A 22,954-nucleotide genomic window follows, 5' to 3' on the forward strand; every position below is an offset into this window, starting at 1 on the left:
ACAAAATAAACGTATTTTGATAGTAACTGTCGTGAGAATGATTCATTATTAAATGATGTAACGGTTTACTCACGCGTATTTATCGGGGTAGCCCGACTAGTTTCGGACCCAACCGGAGTCCTTAATCATGAGCAGACGCGGCGGGATCGCGAGTCGAACTGTTCGACTCGCGAAACTAGTCGGGCTACCCCGATAAATACGCGTGAGTAAACCGTTACATCATTTAATAATAAAATAAACGTACTTTGTATTAAACTAGTCGATGATTCACAATGTTTTATAAAACTATTATTATTGATTGTTAATTTATGTCCCTACTACCTGAAAGGCACATCGATATAACACGAGATTACACGCACTAAGTGCTTATTAAAAGATGTAATTTATGTATTGATTTTGTATCTGTTTAGTTGTATGGTATTGCTACCTTAAAGTTTATATAAGTTTGATATGTTTATCGTATGTTTTTTTTTAACTGTTTAGAATATTATTTTACCAGGGATCGTTAAGTAATTTTGTGAGTGTTTAGCAAAGATTCGATTGTTAATGATTGTGTGAGGATGAGTATTTGCTTAACAAGCAATGGTTTGGGGAAGTGTTTCATCAGATATTGTTTCAAGTAGGTACATCATAAGGTAAACATTATTACTGTCAGGTTTTTTTATATTTAAAATCAACCCTGTTGTTCTATATCGCGCGAACGATTTTCAACCTTAAGGTTCTTTTGGAAGTACAAAGTGAGATTTTTCAACGCTGATGATTAAATGTAACACAAACTTAACTATCAACACCTTTACTTATGTTATGCATTTCTTAATCGTACTTATTTGTAACATTTGAAAAACGGCCTTATAGTCAAAGGAATATAATTCAAGATTGTGTAAATCTGGATTTGAATCAGATTTTCTCCTCGGTATGCTATTGTTTCGTATCTTATAAGTTTTATATGACAGGTTGTCTCCTAGAGATTTCTGTGTAGTACGTATGTGACATGTTAAATCCTAAATGGTTAAGCAGTAGTGTGTAAGTAGACAATTTTGTATATATTTACGTAGACGTGTATTTTCGACACTCACTTTAATAATATCAAGTACTGATGTTACATGTTAGTGATTCTCATGTAGAGCGCACCTTAATACAATAGAAAGAGATAGAAATAATTGTTGTATATGTGCGTTCTCTTTTTGCCGCTTATTCAAAAACCACTGTCTTCGAATCTGGACGAAGTAAAACTGTTTTCATTTCAAATGAAACTCAATAATAGTTGATATAAAGTTTAAAATTGCAAAATGTTGTTGAGTTCCGTATCAATCATTTGGAATCTTTTTTTTTTGTTTAGAAATAAGGATAATTTAAGAAGATCACAATGTTTTTAGCTCTGCGCTCTTTGGTCCACGACCATGTGTCGCTTTGTTAGAGACAGTGTTTTTATGTGTTGAAATAAACATTAGAAACGGAAGCTTACTGTGAATATACACTAGGTACAAAGAATTAGCCAAATTAATATAACCCAAATATACACAATTGTATATAAAAGTATTTCGTTTTATTTAACCCTTTAAACTGCAATTTATTTGCCTATATTAACAAAAAGAGTCAAATAAGTCCGTCGAATACATTTCTTGTGAATATTAGATTTGTTTATTTTTTTTACAAATAAATTTTTGCGAAGATTTAGTGGACCAAATATGGTGAAATGTGTGGAAGGGTTAGTAACGTACGTACGAGAATAAGTACTGCATGGTTTTGTGTTCATGTTTCACTTATGACAGCGAGTGTTCTAATGCTGCCATCAAAGCAGCTAATCTCGTACATCCCTACAGCAAAAAGCATTTTACAGAAGTTCTGCAAAAAACCGGTCAAGGGCGAGTCAGGGCTCGTACATCTCTATGGAGTCCACAGAGTCGATTGAAGAAAAAAAATCTCAGAATAGGCCGTATTTGCCGGCCCTTGCTTATCCTAGATTTTTATGACTAGGTTATTAAAGCAGCTATCACGGGATATGAGACAAACAGTATACAAAACTACAATCGACAGTTACAAAATAGTTTCACATGCAGAATGAACCCTTATTGCACGAAACTCAGGCACCGCGACTTCTTTAAGCACAAGCCATATCCTAGAAAAAACTATTATCTATCAAAGTGACGCAGGCTAATCTAGCACAATTTTACAATGAGGCTGTATTTTTATGTAGTTTAATCCCCGATGGAACAGAATGTGGTGGATTGTGAGCTCGCGGAGCGGGACCCGGGGCTGTGCGTGTGCAAGGGCGGGCCCACGCTGGAGATACTCAAGGACATACAGAGGCTGTACGAGGAGAGGCTGGAGCTCATCGACAGGGCCGGCGGCTCCTGCAAGCTGAAGGTTAGGCTGGACACTTGCTGTACTTACCGTACACAACAACGTAATTAGCTTCATTTCAGAGATATGAACGTCGTCATTTTCATAGTAAAATTGTTCATTGCTCAGTGCCAATTTATAAGAAGTTGTAGATAATTTGGGGACGAAACTAAAATATAAACTTAACTTTATGAAACTTAGGCGCATGAGAAAGTATAAGCCCTCCCCTCTACGGGAAAAACTCTTTGCAACCGTTAGTACTATAATAGTTACCACCAGTGTGTGTAAAAACGTGTGTACGTCGCGCGTCGACGTATACCAGCTGCAGGTGGACGTGCTGCGGTCGTGGGTGGGCGACCTGGTGGGGCAGAACACGCTGCTGGCGCGCGCCGTGGAGGAGCTGGAGAACGAGGCCACCACCAAGCTCATCATAGAACGCCGGAGGAATACTGAGGTGAGGGGATCTTACTGTGGATGTTATATAGATCCTGGATATACGCACTTTGTGCTTAATGAATGGGCCTTTTACTTTCAATGCCATGTCATTTACTAAGGCATACAAAGTATTTGGTAGAGCGGGATGCTGTGCTACCCAATATGCTACTATTATGAAAAATATAATTGTTCAAATTTATTTAATTTCCAAAATAGCATTGTCCAAAACTGAGACGATTGGAAAACGAAAACGGAGGCTATAACATCGAGGGAGCTATCTCTTCTTGAAAATAGCACAAATTGTAGAAGTGAATAATTATTCAATAGCATTTTTGTTCTTCGCGCGAAAACGTTTGTTTTAACTTTAATAAATCATTTTTGGAGCCTGTTTAAAAACTGCTTCGTACACCACCTGATGATAGATTAACTGCATTAACATTATGAATCCAATTTCTACGTATCAAATTTACCGTGTCTGATAAATGGGCGTCTCTACAAGCCCCTTGTCTCAAATATATTTCCACATTTACCTCTACAAAGGAAGCACGACTTTTCCAAAAACTGACGCGCTATACTTAATATACTGGTCATACGGTGCGAAGGCGTCAAAAATTACTCTTGTTTCGCTAAATAAGTAGTCGCGTGACGTAAGACAAGCACCTCCTTGTGTGATACCGGTGTCTATCATCAGATGGTGTCGGAGCTGCGCGCGGAGTGCGCGGCGCTGCGGCGGCGGCTGGCGCGCAAGGACTCGGACCTGCGCGGCCTCGTCGAGGTGCTGCGCCGTCTCAGGGAGTTCGACTACTGCTCGCTCGACGGTATACACTTCTTTGAGGTCACAGAGTCCGATATATTTGGATCTGTTGAGTGGTGAGTTGTGAATTCTATTGATAAGGAAGTAGATTCCTTGGTAGATAGACTTGTCTATTTGTTTTTTGAACGAGGGACTTTTTGATCTAAAAATATGAAGTCCTATAATAAAATTACTAATTTTGTTAGTTGCCTTTTATTTTTAGTTGTGTATTATTTTGTGGCCATAAAAATTATAATTGCTAATCGGTCGCATTCGATTTTATTACATTTGTTGACACTTAAAAATCTAGATACCAAAGTGGAAAAAATATTTGGTGGAATCACTTAGGTTTGTAGAGATAAATTTGTATCACGACGTTTTTGCGATTGTAGGCGACAAAAGAAGCTGGAACAGGGAGACTCCGGAAAAGCAAAGAATCTCAACAAACAAGACGCAACAAGATTCAAGACTACTCGTCATTACAGAGTTTTATAGATTTTATTGTTTTTTTTACGTGGTTTTGAATATACAACGTTTTTTTGAGTAAAGTTGTTTTATAATTTCCTATTAAATATCCTTATTCCTTATATACACATATAGAGCCTATTTGTGCAATTTAAATTAAAAATATTGTACCTCGTTGTGGAAGAATAACAGCATAAAACATGTCATAGAGCAGCGACTTTCTTCCACACCACACATCCTACTAATATTATAAACGCTAAAGTTTGTTAGGATGGATGGATGTATGAGACCATTGACGCAAAAACCACTAAGCTCAGCTCAGCATTAGGGTGTTATCTCGTTTCCAGAACCGTAATAGACCTGCTATGAGATCTTGTCGTAAAGGTACTGAAGTTTAGGTTCAAAGTTTTCAACAATCATTGTTTTTGTTTAGAGGGGCCCAAAGCAAATATGTGGCAAAGTGAACGAGCTGAGGATAATGAACGAGTCTCTACAAAAGGAGAATTTAGCTAAGGACAGGTGAGAAAACGATGTGAACACTATAAATAGGAACAAACTGTTCTAGGATTTTAAACCTTACTTGAGTCCGAAACGTCGGGAACTAAAATCTAAAATTAAACCGCGATAAAATCCGTAAAAGTAGTTTCATTTCAGTGCCTTAGCTGACATTCTCTTATTTATATTTTTGTGCCATTAATACCAAATTGCCTACCGCACCATTTAAAGTGTTGCACGGATTATTGTCACATTAGGGTGCCTATCACCTTTTATAATTCAGATTCAGTTTTGGAAAACCAAACACCCTGAAGTACGTCGACTCCCTTTTATAACTGCAATAGTCTTACATGAAGAGATAGTGGTGCCGAATAATATTTGCTATTTGACTGCTATGAGGAGTCCCTTGTACAGGATTTTATGAGTTCTTTAAAATAAGTCATCGGGTAAGGTTATAATATTAATAACATTTCGCAGGGAGATAAGACAGTTGAACAAGGACGCGCAGACATACGAGCAGACGATAATGAACCTGAGAAAGGAGATGTCGCTTTGCAAGTTTCATACGCCGTGAGTTTGTAATGATATTTCATAATTAGGTAGCTAAACAACTAATAGAGTTGCTCTAACCAACTTTTGGAGTTGATGGTAGATCCGTGACACAAAATATAAAATAGTATTCCTGGACACAGAATATATAAAATTCGAGACTTGTTACAACGTACTCGTAGGTACCTAACGTAAAATTCCCTATCCCAAAAGTATTGAATAATCTATGAGTTTTGTCTCAAAACAAAGCAAAAAGACGCTTGATTTATTGACTTATTTTGACCATGTATTCTTTTAACGACTTCCTTTGAGACTATTAATATGTCAGACGGATACCTCCACGATTGAAAGTTAATTTTGTGTGGCTAAAGTTTGTTCGTGCGTCGATAGCGGTAACAAATGATTGGTTTGACGTTCCTGTGTTGTAGCGAGGTGTGTAAGAAGGACGCCGAGGTGATGGCGGGGATGTGTTGCACCGGGACCGAGGTATGGCGGAGCTTTCTACTCGTTGTCTGGGAATAACGATTTTGGTCCAAACACAGAATACTCGTTGTAGGAGAGTATTGAAAGTTTGCCTTATTTGTTCATTAGAAGTTATTTTTGGATGTGACTTTTATACATACGCTGATATTGTTCCATGTAAATTTTGGCCCGCAATTTTTTTTTAGTCTTTCTACCTTTTTTTGATTTCTGCTAAATTCTAAAATTAATTAGGTAGGGCATGTAGCACGCATCAGTACTTAGATTTTATGGATATTGTTTTCACAATTACTTATTTGATTTGATTGTATAAACTTGTTTGTGCGCTGGGGGCTGTAGTGCGGCGAACTGGTGCCCGTGAAGGACTTTACCGAGTTGTTGAAGGACGAGACTATGAAGTACCAGGAGCGCATCCAGAAGATGGAGGCTAGTCTAAAGGTAACTACTTATAACGAATCGTTGTCGGTGCGAGGTGACTATTGGTTGTGAGGTTTATTGTAGTTTCTACCACTTGTGAAGCTTACTGCTTTATATCTTCGCCGTGAATCGTTTTGAGTATTTTTATGGAGAATTTACAAGTCGTATCACACGTTAACGTTTAAAAGTGTTTTAAGCAGTTTCTACAAAATTTTGTTTTTTCCTACCTAACCGCATAACACATGATATACCTAATGTTGTTTCTGTTCAGTATTATCGCCTGGGTCAAGCCGCAGTTCGTGCCCCGAATTGCATAGGATAAACATGCTTATGACTTATAGAAATGTAATCTTAATGTTTGTAAAAAAGATGCAAATATGAAATTCCTTAGTGCGGGAGTCGTTTTTAATAAATGAAATGCTAGTTTGTGTGTTGGCAGTCGAGCAGCGACAGCATCCGCGCGCTGCGCAAGGTGAACGTGAGCCTGTCGGAGGAGATGCACGCGATGCGGCGCGTGTGCGCGGCGCTGGACGAGCAGTGCCACGCCGCCACGCTGCGCGCGCACTTCAAGGGGGACATCATCAAGGAGATGTGTCGCCAGCTCAAGCAGGCCAAGGCCAAGGTAACGTACCTGCTGTCTTCGCTTTAAAGAAGGAATTATTGAGCCAGCGTATCTTGATCACTTGAAGAACACAACATTTGAGTATGGAAGTTGTAAAGCTCCAAATTTTCAAGATCTCAGTTTGGTAGCAATAACAACAAGCCCCAATTAAATTATACTGAATGCTTTATAAATTATACTTATTTAATCTGGAAACCATCAGCTATCATATCATTATAGGATCTCGTTTTTCGGTATTACGTTTTTTTTTTTCATTTTGCATTAAACATTACAAAGTTAGTTATAATAAAATTGAAATTATTCAATCCATGTCGAAGTTCCAGCTGAATTATATATGTATTTCCATTTGGTTCAGCTGAAAGACTCGTCGGAGCTGGTCAGTCCGAAGTCGAAGGACTACGTGAGCGGCGACGCGGAGTGCCCTCACGGCTCGTCCGTGTCGTACGACTCGGTGACGATCGCGTGCGTGCGCGCGCAGCCCCGCCGCAAGCGCCACGTGCCGCCGCGCGAGCCCGCGCTGCTGCCCGCGGACCTGCGCGCTCAGCCCGGCCTGCACGACGACTCGCTCAACCTTGATTGATGCTTTTCATATACTTTTATGTTACTACATGGTTTAGTTTTAGATATGCTTCTTAATGTTAAAATTCTTTCATTTTGCTCTCCCAACCTATAGAGTTGAACCACATGGTCACATGTCCTATAGCTACACGTGAGCCATAAATATCTAGTGATAATGATCTTAAAGTAATGAAATGAGAAGTACCTACGCCACAATAATTTCAACTCTACATATGTTTAAATTAAATTCCTTATGTAGTAGAATCTGGAATGGAAAGGGTAAGCAACTCATAAAATGGCCTAAAATTGTAATTCAGGTAGGTTAAGATAACCTAAAATGTCATGCTCAGGAAAGTGTTTTATAAAAGATCTCAGGAATTCCCAAAGAAAGGAGGCACGGTAAATTAATGTTTCTCTTGTTTACTCAATCATTATTTCTATCCATGTAGAGGTGTTACGAACGAATTTACAAGCGATGCATAATCCTATTTTATCCAATTTCGTGCTACGACTGTCTCAAAGTAGAATTTGGACGATATTATACTTTCTGTCATTCTACAGTGTTTGTAATAAAAGTGTGTTATACGAATATACCATTTTGAGTCCTTCCATACGACGGACTCCGTGACAAAGGAACATAACGTATCTCTATAATTTAGTGTTTTTACACATCGTAAAGTGCTATAACTAGGAATCAAACTTAAACATTTACTTAAGGTAAGTTACCAAAAAACAATATCAAGACTAAATTATTTAAGCTTATATTCTTTTACGTTCAGTATCTTGTGTTTGGACCAACATAATACCAGCATTACAACACCAGCATTTAAAAAATACTTTTTCTTTATAATTCTATTTTAAAGAAGATATGATTAATTTTGTTTTGTTTTTTTATGCGAGCAGGCTTCGGTATCGTATCAAGTGTCGACGTCGACGCCGAACGTGAGCACCAAGCCGTGTGGCACGTGCCCGGAGCACAGGTCGACTGAAGTCACAGTCATAGAGCGAGTGCGTTATTTATATTATAGCACAAGAGTCCACGGCTATCAGAACTTTGTTATTAATAAAATCTTAAGTTTACCAAATTATTCACGCTATTAATGCACCTTCACTACTTGTTATTTACCTAAGTAAGCACAAACATGATAGCCGCCGGTCGCTCTTAACTGTCTTGGTGGCAGGAACAGATTCAAGTTCAGCTTGTTTACTGTATATGTAGTAACGAAGATCTAGCAGTCGTGGGCTCTTGCTCTATTATTTCCCTTTGAAGTTTGCACGTTCGACACAGTCTCAATGAGTCAGCGGTAATTAAGCTAGGATTGTCGTTAGCTCCATATTAATATAGTCCCTAATTAGATTTACGGGTATCACCGGTTTAGGTGAGCGGCGCTTTCAGCTACATACAAATAGATGATACACTAAAAATAACAACAGGTAATAACAACATGCTTTATCATACCCTTTTTTTCGATTCGCTGCTTCGTAAAGACACCTAGACTCAGGAAGTCGGGACAAGCATTCGCGGATCTTGCAAACGCTTGTCACTCTCGGTGATGAAACCGCGACACGTCGCGCTCTATGGTTTTGGCGTGGTGACCTCAACCAATCCGTGCAGTCAATTGTGTTTCGGAATCCTTAAAGACTTGTCATTTGTTTGAGATTTTTAACTCTGTTTAATTTCTCCAGTCCACATCGGCTCCGATCCTGGTGTCGGATGCATCAATAGCGGACCTTGAGTCGCACCTGAAGAAATGCCCCCCGTCGAAGCCATGTCTGCGGCCGGTGGACTCGTCCAGCTGCTCGCTCATGGGCTCCCCGAAGTGCCGGCGGGGGTGCCCCAGCAGGTGTGTTCCGATGCAGGTGCCACTGCTCGCCAACAAGATCAACTACGTTGAGGAGTTATATGTCAATAAGAAAGTCAAGCATGGTTCCATTGTCCCGCTGTGAGTTTATTTATTTTTGTCTTATTTTTTAATCTATATTCTATTTTTTATCAGATATTTTTTAATAACGCCCACTGGGCAAAGGCCTCGCCGAAATTCTTCCACGATTCTTCTTTCTGTGCCACTTAGTACTGGGTCACGAGGTATGGATTTCAAATTTCAAATTCAAATTCAAATTCAAATACTTTATTTGCAGAATATGGGTAAGTTAACAAGATGTTCTTAAGTGAAATTATAAATCGCCATAATCAGGCTCACGCCATGCAAATTTAAATGCAGATTAGGTACAGACGAATTAAACACAGAGTCATATGCAAACATATCTAGAAAAATAGTCCATACAATTACGAAAAATGTCAATCTTCCAATAATAACATTACATTCAATTATTAATCTTAATATAATGGAAAAAATACATAATGTCAAAGAGCTGACATAGACACTAGAGAATTTTAAATAAATATTAATATATTATACTATATTTCATTCGTATTAGACAATAAGCAATGTTAAATTAAGTAAATTTATATTAAAATTAACAGTTTTTTTTTAACTTATCATCAAGAAATTCTTTTACCGAATAATACGATTTGTCTATTAGTATTTTCTTTACTTGATTTTTTTAAATATTATTATTTGATATTTTGAGTAAGGAGTTAGGTTAATGGTTGTACACTCTAGGGATCATGCAAAACACACTATTATTCAAAAGACCAGTTCTGTTAGAAATAAAGCTTATTTTAAATTGGTGTCTCTTGCTTTTCAGTTTAACAAAAAAGTTGCTGTTATTTCTGACAAACATAATCATATCCAATATATATAGACAGGGAAGTGTTAAAACTTTAATTTTAGGAAATATTGGTCTACAGCGTTCTGTCTGCGGCATCCTAAACATCGCTCTAACGCATTTCTTTTGCGCTCTAAATACCATGACTTTATCAGCAGAGTTGCCCCAGAACCTAACACCATACATCAAAAGAGGGGTAACGTAGATTTAGATCACCTCGAAGATATTTGCTTCATCTTTATATTTATTGTTTCGTTTAAATGACTATGTTAATCATACCGTAAAAGGGACACGGTAGGTTAAATGCACAGTCGGGTCTTCGATTCGTTTTTAGTTATTTCACATCTTAAAACCGCAGGTGCGTAAAAATAATAATGAGGTTTCCTCTATTTTCCGGTCCCTTTCATGTCCGGATTTTTCGGTTGAATAGCTTTGCGTAAAAGTTGCAAAGAAAAAGTTACCCTAAAAATAAATGGCGGATAGAATGCTATCATGCATTATAGCTTGTGAAATATTATTAAAACAATTTGAATGAACTTCTCAATATAACTAAGCAACATAAAAACAGAGTATGTAAAACGACATTTACTGCTACACACTCAACATTCATTAAAGTTTATCGTCTGCAATACAAACCCATAAACAGATAATCCATATTTTATTTCTATCTATATTTAACTTGCAACACTGAACGAGCGGCAACACCGGCGCGCGCGCAGCTCGTTCGGTTTACGAGTTGCGGACGTTTTTATAACGGCGACCTGTTTTCAGAGGTCGATGCATCAGGCAGCCGGAGTGTCCCGGGAGACGCGAGGTGAGATATCGTTTTAATTAATCACGGCACATAAAAAATATAGGAAATGCCGAGTGTTTTGATATAGATGGCGCCATGGTGTGGGTGGTAAAAAATTTGATATTAAATTCTATGATTTTGTTGTAGAACTTGAATATTTTAAAATGCGAAATGAGGTTGAACAGTAATGTAATTAATAAAATCTTATAAAAATTACTTCAGTCGTTTCAAAATGCTGCCGGAATAAACTGGAGGATAGACGATACCTATCTACTGCAAAAACAAAAGAACAGAATTTAAGTCTAAGGTATCACATGAGGGACGTCTGGAGGAGGCTAAAAACTGATAATTCTACAACTTCAACTTAAACTTTCCCGTAACATCATAAACTTAATGAAATATCTTTCAATTAAAATAAAGCAGACACCTTCTTATTTTAAAAATAATTCCCAATGTTTGTACGCATCGCTGACTCCCTCCGTAAAGCTAAAAGCGCGCGAGTTTGATCCGTATTTGTTTACTCATTAACTGAGTTCATCTGCTTCGGTAACAACTGCCGCAGTAACTGTTAATCCATCATTGGTTCGATCTGTTTGTTATGTAACACTTTTCTGTTGCTCTACAGCCTCCGAAGCCAACCTGCTCTTCAGCCATTATGACGTGAGTTCTTTATTTTCATGAATTTCATAAAACAGACTAAATGAAAGACTTCCGTTTGGGAAAAGTGTTGAAAAGTTTTTTTATTTATTCAACGTCATCAAGGTGTGAATATTGTTGTTTTTTTCAGGAAGATAGAAAAAGAGGTGATGAATAGAGCATGCGGCGGAATTGTAAAGGTATGTTAAGTTGACCCAAAGTAACGACGAGTTCGACTCGCGACGCCTCTCGCCGCAACAGCTCACGATTAAGAACTCCGGTTTTGTCCGAAACTAGTCGGGCTATCCCGATAAATACGCGTGAGTAAAACATTGTTAAATAAATAATTACTAAAGTATCGTGTGAGAAGTCAGTAAGTTACATGACTTTCTCAAGGTTTATCACACACTTAAGAATTACTTTTGCGCAAGATATGTGGTAAAGCATCACAAACATAACTTAAGACATTTTTCATGCTTCAGGCGTTAGAAATCATACATTTCCACTACTTCTAACTATTTTACCGAAATACGCTGCAAGTTATCATTATCGCATCATTCTCGTTTCGATAGCGGCGACAAAACGCTCGTGTTTAGTTCTATGTTTGTCCCTAGTTGTGATGAAACGAGCGGAAGTGGCCGTCGGAAACCAGCGCGCACGCGCCACAACACTTTTTACTAATGATCCACCTGGACATACAGGGTGTTGTTATTTTAAAAAAGGGATTTGACATTACAGAATATTTATTTAGCTGTGTAAATAATAAATGGAGAAATGCTTTATTTGTTTAAGAGAGTATCTACGTAGGTGTTTGGTAGGTTTTTTTTACATTATCAGAGTTTGCTTGCGTGATATTTTAAAGGAAGAACTTGGTTAGGTTATTTAGTTCCTTAGCTAATACGTATATGGCCCCAAGTAAAGAGTAATTATGTGAGGTACAGATTTCAATTATTGTACAAATCTACTGCCTGAGTTACAATGTCTTTTATTTAGGTAATTTCCCCTCATTATTATGAGGATACAAAATGATTCCGTGAAATATTATTCACCTGCTAGGTGTGCTAAGCAAAACAATAAGGTCAAAACAACACGCTGTTCACCTCATCTTGCAAGCTATGAGAATAAAGAACACAAGTGGGCCACCGTCCCTTCAAAAATGACTATTTACGACGATCTAAATATAGTGATGCAGCGTCGCCGGCGCATCACTCGCGCGCGGCTCACATGCGCACGCGCACGCTACCGGCCGTGTTTGTCAATACTAGTGTTGTGATGATGATGTTTAACGGACTCCTCATGTGCGGGGACTCTGATGCCAGTGAGGTGACCAAAGTAAGTGTGGTGGTGATCAATATTTAGTGGTTGGGGATGGTGGTCTGTTGTGGTACCTAAATTGGGGATTAAGTATTGTTTTGCATGTTTTTTACTACGATTACCGATGTCAACAACATTAGCAACAAAGTTTCATTGCTCTGACAAAGGATGGTTGATTAGATTCTGTATTATTATTATTATTTTGAATCTTAGCGGGTTTGTGATTTCTGACGGTTCAGCACCAATAATAACACAATAAGTTAAAAAAAAACAAAACCTCGCAAAAGTCGGAGAACATATAAAGACCGACCCTGCAGAAATAGAAAATTGTGCCATTTTTTTGCAAATGAGAAAAAATCTACCTTTTCATATATTCTACCTTTTTGGTCCGTGTTTAACTGTTTCCTTATTAGATTAAGTAGGTACTTAAATTGTTGCGCTATTCATCATGACATTATGCATCAGTTAAAAAAATAATCTTTCTTTATGCTTTTAATGTCCACAAAATTGCTTGAACTGACTTTTTATCGGTAAAGACTCAGTTGAAAATAACTTTTCTTTTGGCCAGGATTGCATGGTTTTGCATAAAGCTAATTAAAGTGAATGCTTGAATCGACGATCTAATTCGCGACTCCCCTGACAATACTTGCGTGGGCTTTCATCCTTACCGGATTAAAAGCGAATGCTTATCCAACCTCCACTTCAAAAAGGTAGTCATGTAAACATGAATAACTTAAAACTACTTAATAATTTTAACAACTTCGGCGGAAAAAATAGCCCTAGGAACTGTGGACTTTTAATTATTTTTTTGGGTAAATATTGTTTTCTCCATGTACGAAACCTGCATTAGATATTTAAAAATCGAACTCATTAGGATAAAAAATCCATGAATCTTTAGGTTTAGTCCATGAATCGTTAGGTGATTAAACGTCTGAGATCTTCACAATTGGTCCGTATGCGGTGTTTACTCAATACACCGAGCACTAATAAAGTTATTCCTCTCAGTTATAGAGTTATCTTGTTGATCTGATGCTCCGCAATGACTTTGATCATTTTTATTGCAGCATCAATTGAGATATTTGGCCGCAACTGGCCACTTAAGATTAAGAGGTCGTTTCATGTTTCTTAGTGCTTGTTGGTACTTGGTACCTACTGCTTGTAATAATCGATCACCCTGCAATATAAAAAGTAGAGCTGGTTTGAGTCTATATAGGTTAAGTTGCTCTGTATCGATACGATTGTCTATCATAGATATTAATTTACCAATAGGACATAAAAATATACCTTATTGAAAATAGGAGTAGCAAGAAATATTGCATTTTTTACATAATCTAATAAAAGCTTTTATGTTATTGATGTTGATATGGCATAACGAAAGAATGTAGAAATAAAATTGATGCATGGCTTGATAGACTCCTGGGGTTTTCTGCATATACTTAATTCTTATTGCCATTCAGGGTGACAAGGCTATTTTTTTAATGCCGATCCTAACAAAGTTGGGAAAATGCTAGGCCGATGATGCCTCTAAACCATTCGGCAAGAGCCATGCTATATGCTATAGCATATAGCATCATTAACTGCGCAGGCGCCGCCAGTTCCAAGTAAAGCTATTAAAAGTTAACACCCTCGAAATTACTGTAAGTAAACCTTTGATCACTTTTATGGCAACCTCAATTCAAAATATTTGGCTTTTAGCTGCACCATCCAAAAAAACCGTTACGTTTTCAGATCTTTAAGAAGGGGATGAAAATTTAATTAATCGATTCATGTGGCCTTTAAAGATATTGCTTTGGTGGGAAATAGCAATATCTACCTATAGTATGTGTCTGTGTGATCAGCCTAAATAAGTTTTGTAAGTTGAAGAATTTACAAAATGTTCGTCATAGTGTGATATTTTGTACGCTTGTATTGACAACTAAACTCAGATGGCACTCATTTATTTAAATAAGAAGCAGTGTTTGATATCAAAATACACGATGTACCTTGATTCGTGCACTCTATTTAAAGTCAAAGGTCTATCTAAAAACGCCCTTTAAGTAGTTCAAGCATTTATTTTCCTGTTTCCCTAAAGAAGGTTGCTGTTTACATCAAATGTTGCGTGTATTACAATAATACATCAGTCAGCTGATAACATCTGATCGGCAACAAGTTTAAACAATTTCACACCTCGTAATTTATATGTCAGGAATATATAAATATATTGAGTAAATTCAAGAAATGTGCTAGTGATTGACCTTTTAACTAACAAACTATATTAACACATGATTCTGTTGTAGGTAGAACTGGCAGAATCTTACCATGGGATATAAAGTTTAGGGCGCGTTCAAAACTACGTATTTTCGATACGGCAACGCGCAGTTTATGACCGGTTTTTTTTAACTTTGTTTTTGTAAAGATAGGTTTTGAATCACTTTAGTGGAAGTTGCGGCAGCTCACGCGCCGGTTAGGTGTGAATGGAAAAGTGTGGAAGGACTATAAACTCCGTAGAGTTTGCTGACAGTACGCGCTGACTATACTTCAGGTGTGATTGTAAATGTAATAGGGATTTGCGAAATATAGAACGCGTATTTTTCATTTTATCACATCATTAAGAAGCAAGGAAGATTAAAAGCACTCAAGATGATATGTATGGTACTTAGTGGTAAATAATAACATCCTTTGCTAGTAAAAAGTGTACTGGCAAGTAACGTCACATGAGATTTTAAATCACCGTAGAACCTTATTTTTTGTTAACGAGATTATAGAAAAATATATTCTCTTCAATACTTTTTGGGGATCTGTCGGTCGGTCTGAACAGTATTTCTTTGTCAAATACCTTATTGTCTTTAGTTCATAATGTTGATCTCACTACTTCCCCTCATTATAATATTATGTTGGTGCTCCCAGGACAGTACCGCCACGTGCAGCCTGGTGGACAGCGCGAGTCCGACTTGCGATGCCGCGGACCGCGCCGAGTACTACTACAACAAACTGCTCTCCGCACAACAAATTGTAAGCTTGTCTTCTTACCTAACATCCCTTACGAAGTACTCCATGGTCATTTGCAGTAATGCCAGTAATACTAATACTTATAAAAGTGGCATACCCAGGCACAGGCTTTGATGGAAACCCTAACGCACTGTTTCTTGGCGATTACAGATTCCAAACCACGGAGTCCACGATTTTTTCTATTATTTAACATTTTATCAGGCAGAGCTTTTTAAAAGTAACATTTTGTACCAATTGCTTATCTGTGTTCGGAGCGAACCTGCAGCTCGTTCATAAACCAATATACAAATTCACCATAGTGTCAAGAATTTAGCTGAAAATATGCATTGGGTCCGAATATTTCTCCTCGTGTAATACTACTATCACTTAACTGCTAAACCACACCATTTCAATTACTTTACATGTTGCTGCTGGTACCTATAGTTGGAGAACAGAGAAGAGACGATCCGCGTGCAGGCGGGCAGCCTGGCCGTGGCCGAGGCGCGCATCGCCACGTTCAGCGAGCGCGCCGCCGACCTGCGCCGGGAACTCGACAGGAAGGCCAAGGAGGTACGCAACCTGGGGAATACTCCATGATAGTGAATACAGTTAAGGATTAAAAAAGTTATTTAGTACGTTTTTTTATGTTAATGTACCTTAGTTCTTCACAGCAAAAACAGTACCTCTAAAAAAGTCGGTTTATATGTTACTTCAAAATGTCAGCTACCTCCAAACTAAATTTCATCGAAATTGATCCAGTCATTTTGTGTGAAGCGGGAACACACACATTAAAATAATTTTACATTTACCTATAATATTTGTATGACAACTTCTAAAATGATTAAACATAAATCTTCCAATTCAATTTTTGATGCCAGTCGTTTCAAAAGGGTCATATTTTTTCCATCTGTCCTTTTATTTATTTCAGTGTCAAAATCTCCGCAAATCTTTGGAAGCTTGCAAAGTTGAAAAGTGTGACGCCTGTATAATCACAGATAAACAGGTAATTAAATGTAACAACAGCAGTTTATTATTATTATTCATCGAGTATAGTGTACAGCTATATAAAAAATAAGCATTAAATATTTTGATACTCAAATATATATTTATTTCCCGTCATAAAGCAATCGTTTAAAGCAAGCGGAATGTATAGGAAAATTTTTGATATCTTTTAAAGTTTTGTGAATTCCGGGTATATTCTAGATGGGGCATCAGTATGACATAGTCAGCACGTTGCAGGACAATTTAAGTGTCATCGAGGAACTTTACAGAGAATGTTTCTATGAGGTAAGTTGACAATTGTATTATCACTTATATTGTACCTTAAATTAGGACTCATGGCGTTGAGAAAGTGAGACACAGCTTGTTTGCAGTTCCATCTTGCTTCTACAATAATACCAGTCTTGCTTCAAGAGTCCATGGTACAGGTACTGCGCAGTAAGAAATATAAGCTCTCATTAAGGAATCTGATATTGATATGAACGATTTTCAGACGGCAAAGCAAGAAGACCTGATAGAAATGCTCCGCAAATCGTACCTGGATGTGCGGCTGATGGACAAACAGAAAGCGGACCAGATCGGACGGCTGCAGACCGTCATCAACACGCAGAAATGGTCCCTGGATAGGTGTCAGGTGAGGGTTTCTAATAATTAGAGAATATCAGTACACGGAGTTCGATGTAGTTTTCATCCATAATGAACATTGTTTCTGCTTAATTGGTTTAACATGAAGCAACTGGACAAAGTATCGGACTTCCACAAAAAAATTTCCTAATGCAAAATCAATTTGGTCTTGGCGTGTCTTGGTATGCTTTACTGATATTGTCTTAATTTCAGGACATCGCCTTAGAAGTGGATAATCTGAAGATGGAAATATCAAACTTCCTTCACAGTTCCACATCAACCAACAATGACTCGGTATTCAAGACGTTATTATTGCTGGACTAACACTGCATTGTCGTGTCATCAGTACTAACCACTTACTCGGAGGAGAAAACCTTTGCTGCTTCTCTTCCAAACGTTCTGATCTGCAAGATGGTGTTGGAAAATAATTTAGACGCGAAAAAAAATGACCGAAATTTATCTCGAATGGTGCATGTTTCAATAGCACGCGTTAACACTAAGTATTTTTGTGCTGATGACTTCTTGAATGTATTTTGTACAATGATAATAAAGTAAATGAGCTTGCCAAATGTCGGAGTGTTTAATTGACGCCAGGGTATGTGGGAGCGCAGCGAGGACTCGTTCGTGTCGGCGCCGGGCGTGCAGGACGACCTGCAGGACATCGTGGACCAGCTCCTGCGGCTGCAGGACATTCTTAATGTATGTGAAATATATAGAGGAAGTCTTAGGAAAGAAGATTATAAAATATGGGGTTAAAACGGAATAATGGAAAAACGATTAGGCTGTGTCTATTTCACTCAATATATATTTTGTATCTTTTTCATTGCAATGCAGATTTAATGCTCTTAAGGCTCTTAAGTACAGTCTAGTACTAGCTACCTCATAAGTTTTTTTTGCATCATTACTATCCTCTAGGTGATTTTCTTTTTATTTTTTCAGACCGACTGCACTTGTGGTTTAGAAGAGGAAAATAAGAAGTTAAAACGGGAAATCGAGTCACAAAAGGTAAGATATAATATAATGATTTTTATAATGAAACTCTAAATTAAAACAAGATTCTTTCACGTTCTGACAAACATCCACAAGTAGAAGAATGCGCACTGTTGGTGCCCACTTACTTTCGCTACAGCTTTCTGCAATGTCTAATGAAATATTATCGTAACATTTGTTCCAGTCTAAAATAGAAGAGCTTAATGCTATGATATGTGGGCTGGAGTGCACCCTCGCGGCGAAGGATGAAGCCGATCAGAAGTACAAGAAAGACATAGAGGTGAAGGAAGAGGAGGTTAGTTCAAATATCCAGAAATATAGGAAGAATAAAATATGTGTTAAAATAATAAAACAAGTGACAAATTGGAAATGTTGCCAGTCGAAACTGGGGATTGCTTACGAAATATAATCTTCTAGCACAATACCATACATAGATGCAGATGCAAAACTGTCACAAATGCAGAAGTATTAGATAATCGGTGAATACTGATCTCTGAGCCAAAATAAATGACGATAATTGTATGTTTGGGAAACCGAGTGAACTAACGAAAATATATTTTTTACAGTGTACATGTTTAAAACAACAACTAGAGGCTTTAGAAGAACGATGCAAGGAAAAGAAAAATAAATGTGAAGCTCTCACCGCGCAGCTGCAGTGTATGGAAGGTAGTTAATAAAAAAATATAAAAATACATTTCAGCCAAACTTTTCCACATAGCTTTTGATCATGTGAACGGATTTTGCAAATTGCATCGCGAGTATGACGTGACCAAACCACTTTTCATTTACCAATTAATTGTCTGTAAGTTCTTGTTGATTCATTAGTTCAAAACTGCACTGAATATTGCCCGAACAGATGCTCTAAGTTTAGTCACTCTTAAATTTCCTGCGTCCAAGACTAGTAGGATCTATTTGGATACATGGTGGTCCATATACATAATCTATGTGTCAAACATCAGCCTAACCTTGTCAAGTACATTTGCGTCAGAATGTAATAAACTTCCATGAAATATGATGACAAATTATTGGTGTATTGCAGAGAAACTGCAAGACAATATGACAGAGATGTTACAGCTGCAGAAGCAGAACGAATGTCAAGCCAACAGCATCAAGGAACTTAGTGAGGAACTGGAGAAGGCCAATCAATTGATTAAGGAGGTGAGGAGATAATTTCTTCTATAGACGGACTAAAAAAGGAAATCTGTTTGAGATACTTTTTGAGTAACCAAGCAACAAAAATTAGAGAGCACGGTACTTATCAGAGATGATCGTTTCCCCAGAACTGCAAAGTTCGCAGCGAGGTGTCGTTCCTGACGGCGCAGGTAGCGCTGTGGCGCGCGCAGCTGACGGACAGCGAGCAGCGTGTGCAGCAGCTGGAAGCCGACCTGGCCTGCGCCAGGGGACACTGCGAGCACATCGAGGCTTGCTACAGGTGCACGGGTTTGCCTTGCTAACTTCGATCTGTGTGTTTCCTTGCATGTGGAGTATCATTCACGGACGTAGCCACAGTGGAGCAAGCTGGGACTCCTGCCTCACCCTGGCTCAGACCTGTAAAGTTGGCTGATGCTCCACTCAGAGCCCGTGGTTTTCTACGCCCATGATATTATTGTTAGCGCAAATTCAGATTAGTGGCTACTGGATGCCTCTCGACGCTTTATCCCCGATGATCAGTCCTGATACGATTCGAAACTTGCGATATTTTTCATTCAGCACTCAAAACAAGTATTCCTTACTTCTTCACGTCGAGCAGACGGGCAAAGAAGCTGGACCAGCGCCAACCTCACGACCCGCGGTGACTTCAAACCGCAGACACTAGCGCACACTTATCGTGATATCAGAAACTACCTTACATAAAAGACGATCGTTCTGTCTCACATATACGACTGAAGGAGTTACCAAAATGATATCATATTATTATGGGGTAAGTATATTATAAGTAACGTGTCTCGTGTGTCCGCACCAGGGAGAAGGCGAGCAGCGTAGCGGAGCTGCAGGCGGAGCTGGAGGCGGCGCACGCGCGCGGCGCGGCGCTGTGCGGGGAGGCGCGCCACGCCGTGTGCGCCGTGCGCCACTGGGTGCGCCGCATGCGCGACAAGCACAGGTGACGCCGGGACGGCTGCTCTCCGACTAGGCAACGATTGCATTATACATGGACCTAAATACGTACAAATTACCGATAAATTACATCCGGACACAAAAATGATCGTGCTCATCACACAAACATTTGTCCACAGTAGGAATCGAATCCACAACCTCTGGTATAGCTGTCAGGGCCACTTACCACTAGACCTAGAGACGAGTTAAGGCTACTATCCTATAACTCACAATCCAAAGAACACTGCACGTACCAACACCAAACGACAATATCGAAAGCACGTAATGAAGTATTCGTAACTTAACATTTGTTTTGCAGAGAGCAAGCCAACCTAATAAAAGAAAAGGACGTCATCTTAGGAGCGCTCCAAGAGAGGCTGGAAGAGAGACAGTGTGACTCGCAGCACACGAGTACGTCGGACAACGGCCCGAGCTGCTCCAAGTGCCTGTCCAGCCGCGACGGACGCAGCTTCTGCAAGTCGGAAGACATGCAGGATCAGTGCCGCAGCCCGAGTCTGAGCGAGATAGCTAGCTGCTCCACTGCTGTGCCCCTTCTACGAATAAAGAAGCCATGTTCGAATAGGGTAAGGTTCTGCTTGTAGGTTATTTCGAATCATGTAACTGTCGCAGCCCAGCCAAGCCCAATGAAAGCGGGCATTTTACAACAATTGTCTGATCAATCAGTGAAATTTTAATGGTCTAGGAAGACAGCTAAACGCCGCGCCGTTTAGTAAAGTTGCTAGGCCATTTATTGAGCAGCTGATTAAGCTATATTATCTATATGTTAGGTATATTTTCTAAAATTTTCTAATATGCAACCCAGAATTATAAAGCGTAACTGGAATTCCAGTGAATGGAACGAAATGTGCCAGTATGTTTCTTAATGGGACTCCTTTGCAGTAACATACCTAAATTTTCAGCGTTCCTTATATGGCTTATGGTTACTAGGATGTCTCCAAATTAGGAATGCATTTCCTCCTAGTAATCTGGAAATGCGTGGCGTTACGATCTGTCAGAAGAGACGCTCAGTGTGATGTTGTGTTGTCCCCAGCGCTGCAAGGCGTGGCGCTGCGACGCGGGCGTGCAGGAGCCGCTGCGCAGCGAGGCGGGGCAGGACCCGCGCTACCCGCCCTTCCCCTACTGCACGCGCCGGGACGTGCGGGCCGTGCGCGTGCGACGGGACACGCGGGAACTTGTAACTACCATATACCTTACATCGTCATCTAAACAACACTATCTGCTCTGTTCAAAAATACTCTTGCCTGAGGAACTTGATATGTGCTTATTCTGCTTTGAGTTTGGCATAAGGTTATGCCGGACTAAAGTCCAGTAAGCTGATGGAAAATAAATAAATACAGAGAATCTTCCCTTCCAAAAAAGGTTAGGAAAAGGTAACTGAACCTTTTGGCAATGAAAGAAATTTAACCAAATTCAACTACTAAACTTCAAGGCACACACGAATGTTATATTGACAAATCACCCAATATTTAGACGAAAAGACATAAAAAAGACACATACCTTCTTATATTTTTCAGCGTGATGTATCTCCCAATCCCGAGGAGTTGGCTCTTCGCGTCGAGCAGATGGCTGAAGCCTTCGCAGACGGGCAAAGACGCTGGACCAGGCCTCACGACTCGCGGTGACTTAAAACTGCGGACGCCCACACTTATCGTGATATCAGAAACTACCTTACTTAAAAGACGATTTTACTGACTGACATAGCAACGCTTAGGAGAAATGTTTCAGTTACCGGATTAATTTGAATCCTAAAACTTGGCTCAGATGCACTGCTCTCCACTGATGACACTCACCGTTAACTGGTTTACTGACAGTATCATCACAGTATGAACTTTAAAGTTAGATTTAACTTTCCAGAATGGAAGTACACTTCAGGGTGCATGACTACGTCAGGTATTCTTGTCTTTTGGTACTTTTAATTTCCGTCCAGGGCACTTACTGTAAGCTTTTCAGGAGCAACTGTTGCTATCCAGATTTGCATTTTGATACAATAACTTTTGAATACCGAAAGATTAGACTGCAACTAGAAATGAATAATACAGAAAAATAAAATCAAGTTTTCAATAAAACACTTATATCCAGCTCAAGTCACATAAAGGGTTGCTAGACTGTAAAACCAAAAAGAGTTGCCAGTTTAAGGCATTTAGTAGAATTATTTTAAAGACATTTTAGTACATTTATTAATTTTAGTAATAACAGTATTATTTACTAGTCTTATTTATAGTCATTGTATTTATCAATAACAATTTTGTTTTGTTTTATTGAGTGGTTTTATTTAACAAACCTTATACGTAAGACTTAGGATGTGTTCTACATGAATATTTAAACAAATTTCTGGGAAACGGTTTCAGTAGATAGGTAGGTACCGATACTGAAGTAAGGCAATTGCAGAAATCAAATGCACTACATGGCTTATGGCGATAATAAAGGGGTATGTGTAATGAAACTACATTTTATAAAACTATATTTATTTATGTCATATCTGCACAAAAATTATAAAAAACTGTCAATAATTTGGCGAAAATAGAAAAATTTACACAAGCCGCTTAATACTTAGGTATGTGAGTTAGTTGTCCATTACCAGTGAGTTTACCATCACGCAAATATTTCCCGAACATATACACAGATACAG

At 38.7% G+C, this 22,954-nt stretch overlaps 3 protein-coding genes across 6 annotated transcripts; all 3 read left to right on the forward strand.

The window, feature by feature from the left end:
• The first annotated feature begins 167 nt into the window (after nt 1–167).
• Nucleotides 168–7,412, forward strand: LOC113501268. Its single transcript, XM_026882357.1, has 8 exons — nt 168–2,367; nt 2,666–2,797; nt 4,470–4,555; nt 5,009–5,101; nt 5,509–5,566; nt 5,900–5,998; nt 6,417–6,599; nt 6,955–7,412. The coding sequence occupies exons 1-8, from the start codon at nt 2,209–2,211 to the stop codon at nt 7,177–7,179; spliced, it is 1,035 nt and encodes a 344-aa protein (XP_026738158.1). The 5' UTR covers nt 168–2,208; the 3' UTR covers nt 7,180–7,412.
• Nucleotides 7,413–7,451: 39 nt separating this feature from the next.
• LOC113501266 (CAP-Gly domain-containing linker protein 1-like) lies at nt 7,452–20,160 on the forward strand. 4 transcript variants are annotated; one of them, XM_026882353.1, is made up of 18 exons: nt 7,452–7,556; nt 8,061–8,165; nt 8,844–9,100; nt 10,659–10,701; nt 11,306–11,340; nt 11,468–11,516; nt 15,517–15,621; nt 16,042–16,167; nt 16,526–16,600; nt 16,801–16,884; nt 17,090–17,230; nt 17,434–17,514; nt 17,815–17,919; nt 18,160–18,225; nt 18,395–18,505; nt 18,777–18,876; nt 19,250–19,368; nt 19,491–20,160. In XM_026882353.1, exons 1-18 carry the CDS (start codon nt 7,500–7,502, stop codon nt 19,662–19,664), a joined length of 1,833 nt encoding a protein of 610 aa, XP_026738154.1. In that variant the 5' UTR covers nt 7,452–7,499; the 3' UTR covers nt 19,665–20,160. The 4 variants fall into 4 exon arrangements, with proteins under 4 accessions (XP_026738154.1, XP_026738155.1, XP_026738156.1 ...); XM_026882354.1 differs by having other exon boundaries at nt 8,844–9,001; XM_026882355.1 differs by lacking the exon at nt 8,061–8,165 and having other exon boundaries at nt 19,491–20,159.
• LOC113501376 lies at nt 20,127–22,594 on the forward strand. The gene is made up of 5 exons (XM_026882509.1): nt 20,127–20,131; nt 20,174–20,311; nt 20,624–20,888; nt 21,356–21,499; nt 21,840–22,594. Exons 1-5 carry the CDS (start codon nt 20,127–20,129, stop codon nt 21,945–21,947), a joined length of 660 nt encoding a protein of 219 aa, XP_026738310.1. The 3' UTR covers nt 21,948–22,594.
• The last annotated feature ends 360 nt before the right edge of the window (nt 22,595–22,954 follow it).

The sequence above is a fragment of the Trichoplusia ni genome, chromosome 15, assembly GCF_003590095.1.
Source record: "Trichoplusia ni isolate ovarian cell line Hi5 chromosome 15, tn1, whole genome shotgun sequence".
NCBI lineage: Eukaryota > Metazoa > Arthropoda > Insecta > Lepidoptera > Noctuidae > Trichoplusia > Trichoplusia ni.